This window comes from Dipodomys merriami, unplaced genomic scaffold (assembly GCF_024711535.1).
Source record: "Dipodomys merriami isolate MVZ:Mamm:240054 unplaced genomic scaffold, mDipMer1.0.p SCAF_2, whole genome shotgun sequence".
Classification (NCBI taxonomy): domain Eukaryota; kingdom Metazoa; phylum Chordata; class Mammalia; order Rodentia; family Heteromyidae; genus Dipodomys; species Dipodomys merriami.
The window spans coordinates 32622450-32632393 of NW_027203381.1; the positions used below are offsets into that span (position 1 = coordinate 32622450).

Below are 9944 nucleotides of genomic sequence, written 5' to 3' on the forward strand. Positions count from 1 at the left end.
CTCTACTATGTCCATTTCCAACTTTTTGGAGGTCAATTGGAGATAAGAGTTTCATAGACTTTCTTGTTAGGATGGCTTTAAATCACAATCCTTAGATTTCAGCCTCCTGAGTAGCTAGGATTAAAGCATGAGCCACTGGCATCTGGTTATGATGGTTGTTCTTTAAAAGCAGACACCAGAACCATTGTGTAACACCTGAGTATGTCTCTTTTATAACCATCCCCTGACTAGGTAGAATATTTTGTCATTCTTTGTCCCTCTGTCTCTGCACAAAAGACCAAGTCAAATATGGACCCGAGGGTTCTTGGCTTAACACCAAATCAGCTGTAGAATGATCTAGAGATGGTTCTTAAAAACAGAACTGGAGATAATTCCACAGATCTCTAGCCACAAAGGTTTGTCAGGATCTTGATAGTCATAAAACTTTACACATCCAAACAGCTTAAATGACCCAGTACAGTGGGTCATTTAATCCTGATAATGAGGATTACTTTAAGTCTGATGTAGACCAGATTAAGGTTAAAATTTAATTTTATCCACAATACTCTCTGCCTTTTAAGTTTTTTTTTGAAGGAGGGACAAAAGTATGTATTTTTTTTTTTTTTATTGCTCAGCTTTGTTTGAGGCAGAGTCTCAAGCTGGCCTCAAATTCATAATCCTCCTGCTTTTCCTCCAGTATGCTGGGATTATAGGTATGTACCACTGCAGCCAACTGACCCAAAGAACTCTGAAACATGGATGTAGCAAGGCTGAGCTACATTTGACTTGGTGGATTGTGTTGTGATTGTACTGTGAATTCTTATTTCTAGTAAAGTCCTGGGTAATATGGTCAGTACTTATATTTTCCCTTTGGTGCAGACCAATTAATGGAAGCCCCTCATTATTTTACTCAGTGGCAAAAGCCTGAGCCTACATCACTTTTGTTTTTAAAGGTGAGAGTTGTCAAACAGTTAAAAAGAGCCTTTTAATATTTAACCTTTTCTGTTTCCATTGATCACAGCATGCCAACAGTGGTTATCATACTTGAATACTATGGGAACACCTGTTATAACAGACTGCTGGGTGGACCCCAGGGTGTGTGCACAGTCTGTCTAGGGTGTGACTCAGGGATATATATTTCTAACAAGTTTCCTGATACCTCTGATGGGACTGGTCCTGAGGACACTTTTGAAAACTGTTGTGTAAAATCTTGAAAATTCATGCTGGATAGTGAACCCTTCATCACAGGCTGATGAGCAAAAAAAAAAAAAAAAAATATGTGTGTGTGTGTGTGTGTGTGTGTGTGTGTGTGTGTGTTAGTACTGGAGACTGAACTCAGGCCTATAGGTCTCTCTTAGCCTTTTTTTTTTTTTTTTTTTACTTCATGGTAGCCACAATTCTACTTCCTGCCTTTTGCTGGCTAACTGGAGATAAGAGTCTCAAGAACTTTCCTGCTCAGGCTGGCTTTGAATTTGATCTTCAAATCTCACTTCCTGAATAGCTAGGATTATAAGTATGAGCCATGGGTGCTTGGCTAAAAAAGATGTTTAAATCAGGAATTTTAGGCACTGGGAGTTATTTCTATCACTAGTTCTCACTTTACAAGTACTAATAAACAGTCTCAGGACTGCTATAAAGGTTCATACCTCTTTTTCTAGTTTAAGTTTGGCTGCTCCTAAGCATTTGCCCTTTTTGAAATATTATTTTACCGGCATGAAGTTTCACAATGCCTTTGAAATCAGAAAAAATAGAACTAAATCTGCACAATACAATTCACATTATTTGGCAGATGAAAATCGTGGGCTGTTTCCATCTGCTTTGTTGCAATGTATTCCTAAATTACATTAAAATAGAAAATGAAGAAAAGCAGATTTTTTTCTTTTCACTAACTTTTTAAGAAAACCACTAGATGGCGCTAGTCTGTCAAGAAGATAAAAGTGGTGAACCACCAGAAATCAATCGAGGGTTGACTCCAGAAGTAGACTGGCACTCTTTCAAGGAGTGAAAATAAAGAGCATCAGAAAACTATACCAGTACTTTTCCAGGAGTCTATATATGAAATTAGGTAAATCTTGATTTGCATCCCTTCTGTTTTTTTTTTTTTCTGAGAATGGACAACTTGCAAATGAAACTAGTATTCTAGTTCCAGAAATTCAGTTTATGGACAAGTAATTGTAGAAAACTCAGCTATGGAGAGGTCAAGTGACATCTCCCGGCACTCAGTGTTGCAAGCAGCTTCATAAATTATCATCATTGCCTAAATCTAGTGCCTAGAAATCACAGCAGAACAAGGTCTTCAGCCTCTTTCCTTTTTTGTTGTTTTTTTTAAAATTTAATTTTTTTGTGGACATACTGTACAGAGGGGTTACAATTACATGGGCAGGATAATGCGTACATTTCTTATCAAGCATTGCAGCCTCCTCCTTTGTTTACCCTTCACATCCCTTAAACTAGGAAAAATTTCACTTAAACAAATGCTATCTCTTGTTTCTGGACCCTTATTACCTTAACCCAAGAGCATCTTTTCATTTACTTACGGATAAACAACTTTCTATGGTAATGTTTTGTTTTTTTGGTCACTGTGAGAGAATAGCTGTGAACAAATTAAAGGAGGATAAACATTTATTTAGGCTCACCTTGTCTGTCTAGTTTCAGTTGACTCTATTGCATTTAGGCCTATCTATGGTCTAAAAAAACATCACAGAGACAGGGTGTAGTAGAGGAAAGCTGCTCACCTAACAGCAGCCAGAAAGAGTAGAAAACAAGGGGGAAGAAACAGAGAGAATGAGATATATTCCCCCAACTTCCTCCAACTAGCTGCCCCTCCTAGTTTCTACTATTTCCTATAATGCTATCAAATTATGAATACATACATGGATTAATCTGCTTATAGGGGTAAAGGCCTCATGGTCCCCAAACCCCATCAAGTGGCAACCAAGCCTTCAACATAGGAGACTTGAGAATCCATTTCAGACTTAAACTATAGTGCCTTCCTAAAAACACTTCCTTTGGAAGTAGCTTTTATTATTGTTGTTGTCATTATTTTTTATCATCTTCTATTATCTTCTTTCATCACCTTAGGCTACTTATCTCCTACATATCCTTCTACCTTGCATCCTGTAGTAGACTTTTCTAGCTCCACCAAAGGACCACACACTGATCTTTAGGCCTTATAACCTAAAACCTACAACAACATTCTTCTCTTTCTCTTCCGTCATCCCACTAATATATAATTATTCTCAGATCCTGGCTGAAATGACCAGTGCTAGTTGGGTGCTCCTTCTGTAGTACCGTGGGTTGGGTAATCATTCATGTTCTCATCATTCCTCCATTCAGAAATTGGCTATCTCTTCGTTTTGCCATCTACTAGACTGTAAGCATCACGATGTCTGGCTTTTTCATAGTCCCTCTCATATTTAGCATTCTATCTAGCATCGTGCAGGGAGGGAGTCACTAAAGAGTGGTTATGTGTAGCTACTTTCTTCTCTCGTGGACGTTTCTCATCTTGTCATTACACCATGATAGAAATCCTAGTGTCTCAATTCCTCCACTCAAATCACCAAGCTTGAAACAAAAACTCAACAGCTTTTGCTCATCACTTGAAATAAAGAAGCTAAATGTCGCGGGAGATACTTCTTATACTGTAAAATAAAATAAGCTGAAAAGCCAATCTATCATCATATACAGATCATATACTTATAATGTGCTTTCAAAGCTGTTGAACTTTGGTAGACCATCATATTCACTGTTATACCTTGTCTGATAATAAAGGAACTGGGGAATTTCTATTGATACATATTTCTGGAACTTAGCCTTTTAGGTCCTTCAACTTTTTAATTTTTTATTTCAGAATAATCAGGAAGGATTTGCTCCAACAAAGGCTTTTATGGCATTTCATAAAGAATTTTGCCTCAAAGTTACAATGAAAGCAAACATGAAGAACTGGCATTTTAGGTGGTCACAGTGCACATGTTTGTAATCCCAGCTATGTGGGATGGGGAAGCCATTCTGAACAAAAAGCTAGTGCGATTTCATTTCAACCAATAAGCCAGAGGTGGTGGTACATGCTGGTCATCCTAGCTATGTGGCAGGCCATAGACAGGAGGCTGAGACCCTACCTGAAAAATAACCAAAGCAAAAAGGAAAGAGTGGGTGGCTCAAGTAGTAGAATAATTTTGTAGCAAGCATGAGGCTGTGAGTACTGTCAAAAACCAAAAACAAGAATGAAGCTCCCCAAACAACAACAATAACAAACAGGTAGCATTTTTCCATTACCCACTCATTTTTAGAAACAAAAATAATGAGATGTTGTACTTCTAGACAACCTCGGTAATTGATTATTCTTATGGCTCAGTCTTTACCAGGTAATCGACCCTTGTTTATTCTTACGTCTGCATGACTGAGTCACATATGAGAACATTAAACAGAGCCTTGATGATATTGGTAGCTTACTGATAACAGAAGCTCCTTGCTATGGGCTACGTTGTATGCAGTAGGTATACTGAAATCCGAACCATCAGCACTTCAGAAAGTGACCATGTTTGGAAAGAGGGTATGTGTAGATTTAACCAAGTGGAGCTCATCAGGTTGGACACACAGTCAGTGTAACTGGTGTCCTTGCAGAAGTAGGAAGATGAAGGCACTAGGTGCTGGTGGCTACTCAGGAGGGTGACATCTGAGCACTGTCATTCAAAACCAGCTTGGGCAGAAGTCTGTGAGACTCTTTTCTCCAATTAATTGCCAAAAAAGCCAGAAATGGAGCTGTGTTTCAAACTAGTAGAGCACTAGTCTTGAGCACAAAAGCTCAGGCTGAACTTGAGTTCAATCCACAGGATTGGAGGCATGCGCGCACACACGTACACATGTGCGCATGCGCACACACACACACACACACACACACACACACACACACACACACACACACACACACACACACAGAGGGGAGATAATAGGAAGGGACAGAAGAAAGAATGTCATGTGATCAGGAGGATGGGCATCAACATCTCCCAGAGAAGGACCACAGACACTTTGGAAAGTCATTAGGTGTTGAAGAGAGGCCTGGTGGAAAGCTCTAAGTTTTAGCAGGAACACAACCTGCACATAGGAGCCATGCCACGGTAAACCTTTGTAGTTTTAAGTGGCCAGCCCTTTATGCTTTATTACAGCAGCTCAAGCAAATGAAGACACTGTCAGATAGGTGAGTTCATGGTACCATTTGCTGCCTTTGAGTCCTTAAGATGGAGGTTGATTTTTCAAAGACAAGTTTAAGTAGTTAGGAAAAAAATGGAGGCAACTATCAGAAAAAAGAAACAACCAAACAAAAATCTTTCCAGTATCTTCCTTTGAAGTCTGGTAGAATATACACCTTCTTAGGAAAACATTATGTTCACAAAATACAACATATTATGAATCAACTGTATTAAATTAAATTGTTGCAGGATTTTAAAAAAGGAAATTTATAATAGAGTAATATTATATTTTGCTATTGATTTTGCTTTTTGAATCAGGGGCTTGCTATGTAACAACCCAGGCTGGCCTCAAACTCTTACTTCTTCTTCTTGCTTCTACCTCCTGAATGCTGGGATTACAGGTGTGTGCCATCATACCTAGCTACATTTTGCTATCAACACACTAAATGTACAAGTTCTAGTAAAGTCAATTGGTGATATTCAAAATAAATGGTATTTAGAAATAACCATAATATGTGAAAACATTTGTGAATTCTATTGTGACAGTCACAAACCCTGCTAACATTGCATTATTAAACTAGTCATAATTTAAATAAATATTAAATTTCAATCAGAGGTTAATAGACATATATATATATACACACATATCAAATGAATCAATTGTTTATATGATTTTACACAGATATTAAATTTTTATGGAGCGCATATGTATATACAACATATACTTATTAATACATCACACAAATAAAATAAAATTACATATATATATGTGTATTATATGCATTTGCAGTGTGCTCTCCCATGTCCAGGAACCCCTGGATTCTATAAGGACAACTTGAGAATGGAGCAATCTTTAGATTTTCTTTAGAAAACTCTTTGTTGCCCCTTTTTGATAGAGGTGGTCTAGCTGGCCATGTGAGTGATATTCAATGATCTCTTTCATGTGCCTTCCTGCATCTGCAGGAGAAGCCACAGCCATCTCTGCAGGCTCCATTCTCAACGTGATTTACATTCAGCCCCTCCCTATCCTTCATCTGAAATGTTTAAGACATGAAATGTTGCAGATTTCTGTTTATAATTTTGGAAAATACGCATCGGTTCTACTGGTTGCTCAGTCAGTGCCAGACTGAAAATGCAAAATCTGAAAATGCAAAATCTGATGTTATGAAGCCTACAACTTTTCCAGAACCAACATGTTCGAAAAGATTTGGCTTTTGGAGCATCTAGTATGCTCTACTTGCAGTAAAACAAAATTCAAAAGAAAAAAAGTAGAACCTATGTGTTTGCTATTTTTCCAGCTATGCCTAGATATTGATAGTTATTTTATTTTTGTAGTTGTCTTAATTTGCTTCTAGCCTCCATAGTGTCATGAGTGTCAAAGAGCTAAGTGCAGGCCTCCACTCTGTTAGATATCCTAGCAGGTGAAGCATAGGCCCACAGATGCCAACAAAAGTAGCATCCTGCTTACAGTGATTACCAGACTGTGGAAGCAGTCTGCTTGATCCTAAGAGAGGCACGAACTCCTGCAAGGTCCCATTCTGACTCAGTTATTCCTGACAGCTCAAACTGGTGTTGGTTTGGTTAATCCTTTCTAGATGTCTGTAGAGAGATGAATACCCTGAATCTCTTTTTACTGTAACAAGCTACAGTAGATTCTGTTATCACAGAATGAACTCTGGCCCAACAGACTACGATTTATGTTCTTTCCATAAAGGACTATTCTATAGCAAAAGAATGCTTTCCATTCTTCACCAACTCTACTTCCAACTTCAAACACATTGAGAGTGAAATGCTAACATGCTACTCTTCTTAGTATGACCAAACCCTCCCCAGATTCAAATCTATATCACAGAAAATATTATAGGAAATATGTTGTAGTCTAGGTGGCTGGTTACATGGTTATACACACACACATATACACACACACACAGGTCGTACTGAGGGCTTCAGTTCTGAAGGCAAATTTTCTACCATTTGAGCCACATCTCCTTTTTTGGCTTTAAAAGTTTCTTTCTTTCTTTCTTTCTTTTCTTTTCTTTCTTTCTTTCTGGGTCTCACACTTGTCTGGGCTAGCCTCAAGCCACAGTCCTGTTACCTACACCTTCCATAATCCAATGGCTAGGATTACAGTGTATTACCACCACGCCCAATGACAATCTTACTAACTTTTTGCTTGGTCTGGCCTTGAATTGTAATCTTCCAGATTTCTACCTGCCAAGTATCTGGGATTATAGTTGGGAGTCATCACATCCAATATTAGTTACAGTCATTTTGCAAAGGAGCAGTTGATTATTGCCCAATCAGGTAGAAGCACAAAATTGCTAAAAGGGAAAATAGGCCTAAATTATTTAGCTATTTCTCTGTGAGTGTATGAACTGGATTATGTGGTGCAGCCATTGAAAATTAAAGTTATTTTCTTTCTTACATGGTCATCATTGAATATTTGACTTCAAGGTGAACAGGGATCTGGGTCAGCCTGGTATTGTTTTTTTTTTTTTTTTGGGGGGGGGGGAGAGGTCCAGTCATGGGGCCTGAACTCTGGGCCTGGGCACTGTCCCTCAGCTCTTCAGTTCAAGGCTAGCGCTCTACCACTTGAACCACAGCACCACTTCCGGCTTTTTTTTTTTTTGCTTATGTGGTGCTGAGGAATGGAACCCAGGGCCTCATGCATGCAAGACAAGCACTCTACCACTGAGCCACCTTCCCAGCCTCAAGCCTTCATCCACAATGAAGGAGTTAGACTGCTCTGGAGGTCAAAAACAAAAATTATGCCTTAGAGAAAGTTGATTAACAAAATAAATTTGTCTGGACCCTTATCTCAACAATGTGGGCCACACTCAACGAACTAGAAGGTGGAAATAATCTGTACCACAGGCTGCCATTCCTGCCCACCATGGCTGCCTGCTGTGGGTGAGAGTTCAGTGAATCTCTGGAGTGAAATGTAGTCACACGTTCTTTATTCTTTTTTGGCCTAAAAAAAAAATCTGCCTGCGTGTGTGTGTGTGTGTGTGTGTGTGTGTGTGTGTGTGTGTGTGTGTGTGTGTGTGTGTGTGTGTGTGTGTGTTCCCTCCCCCACCACAATTATAGACCCATATCCATATCGAGTCATCTTTTGGAAGTTAGAACTTTTAGGGGTGAATGTACTTGGATTTCAATCATTACAAAAAGAGTAGGGTGACGTATCTGATCTCTCTGAACATGTCTTTATGAAGTTTCTGGAAGGTGAGCCCATCACTTAGCCAGTACATTCCTCAATTATGTGTAATCCCTTTAACAAACAGTGAACCCACAGTTTAACAAAAAAAAATCCCACCTGAAGCACATAGAAACCAAAGGTAAGACATTGTAGATTCCAGCTCTGAACATTCTCTCCCGTGGAAGAAAAGCTGCCTGCTTAAAAAAAAAAAAGAAAAAAAGGGGGGGGGGATTTTTCCCCTCCTGAAAAAATCGTGCTTGATGGTGGTGACCCTGTCACCTTTTAAATAAAAAGAGCCCTAAAACCACTACAGTGTGTTTTCAAGCACAGGCTTTGTGAACTGTGGAGGTAAAGGTCTTCCTGGGAGCGGGTTTTTAATCTCCTTCTTTCCAGAAGCTCTGAAAAATGTATTTCTTGATGAAACTATTTCCAGCTCTTGTTTTGCATTCTAAGAACACAGATCTTTTCCTGGTGTGCCCAGGTCACTGACTCGCATGGGCGACTAAAAGTAAAAAAGGAAATCTAGGAAGCTGTAGAGAAACTTGGAAGGACCAGGCGAGAGGTCTCGGGGGCAGTGGCGCCCCACTTCCTCCAGGGCCTCCCGTCCCCCCCAAACCTGCACACACAGCCCCCAGCGCCAGCCAGCGGGGCTCCCGGTCCCACGGCTCCCTGCACCCACAGATCACAGCCAGGAAAAGTTGTTGGGATCTGGCAATGAGCACGTCGGCAGGGTCGCTGCCCCGTGCGCTGATCCAGATCCGCCCCCGCCGCCCGGCCCGTTCCCAGGTCGGGCCGCCGGGCAGCGCGGGGCGCGCGCAGGTCGGGGCGCGGCCGGTGTCCCGGGCGGCCGCGGGGCCCCGCGTCTCACTTACCAGGACAAGCAGCAGCGCGCACCGGCTGCCCGGGCTCCGCGCCATCGCGCCGGGATCCGCCGCGCCCGCGCCCTCGCCCTCGCCTCCGGCTCCGGCGCTGCCCGGCAGGCTTCCCCGGCAGCCCCGCGAGCGCGCACCCGGCTCCGCCCCGTCTCCCTGCTTCCTCTCTGCCGCCCCACACCCAGGCGCGGCTCCAGGTGTGGCCTGGAGAAAATGGAGCCGGGGGTAGGGGGCAGGGCGCCCGGGCGGCCCAGGGCGCGGGCGGGGAGCCGCTCCCCGGGGGAGGCGCAGCGCGCGCTCCCGCCCAAGTCGCACGCGCACCTGGGACAGGGCCTTCCCAGGTAGGGGACTTTGGTTGCTAAGCCCCGCCCTGTTGTCCTGTCCCTCCCCGGCCTCTCCTCCGAGAATGACCGGGAGCGGAGGGCCTCCCGGGCACGAGGGCTCGGACAGCAGCACTGCGACCCACAGGGACACTGCCGCGCCAAGGCCCTGAGAAGGTGCGTCAGCCCCAGCGCGAGGGGCCTGGAGACACTGGTGACGGGAGGGACCAGCCCAGGTGCGTGGGGCAGAATTTCAGGTGGTGACTTAGCGAAAGTTTCGAATCTCTCTGCAGTGGACATTTCATTGCTTCCAGCAGGTTCTCAGCTTATCAAGCGCTTGGAGAAACAGTTATTAACAACAGTAACACGAGGACAGTCGTGGTGCCTG

The 9944-nt window shown here is 42.4% G+C and overlaps 1 protein-coding gene across 1 annotated transcript in view; it reads right to left on the reverse strand.

Annotated features, from left to right (window-relative positions):
* Positions 1-9425, reverse strand: part of Dsg2 (desmoglein 2) — a 42074-nt gene extending 32649 nt beyond the window's left edge. The window contains exon 1 of the mRNA XM_070029392.1: positions 9237-9425. Within this exon, the coding sequence (XP_069885493.1) occupies positions 9237-9281 (45 nt within the window). The 5' untranslated portion in view covers positions 9282-9425. The remainder of the gene's footprint in view (positions 1-9236) is intronic.
* Between the last annotated feature and the right edge of the window lie 519 nt (positions 9426-9944).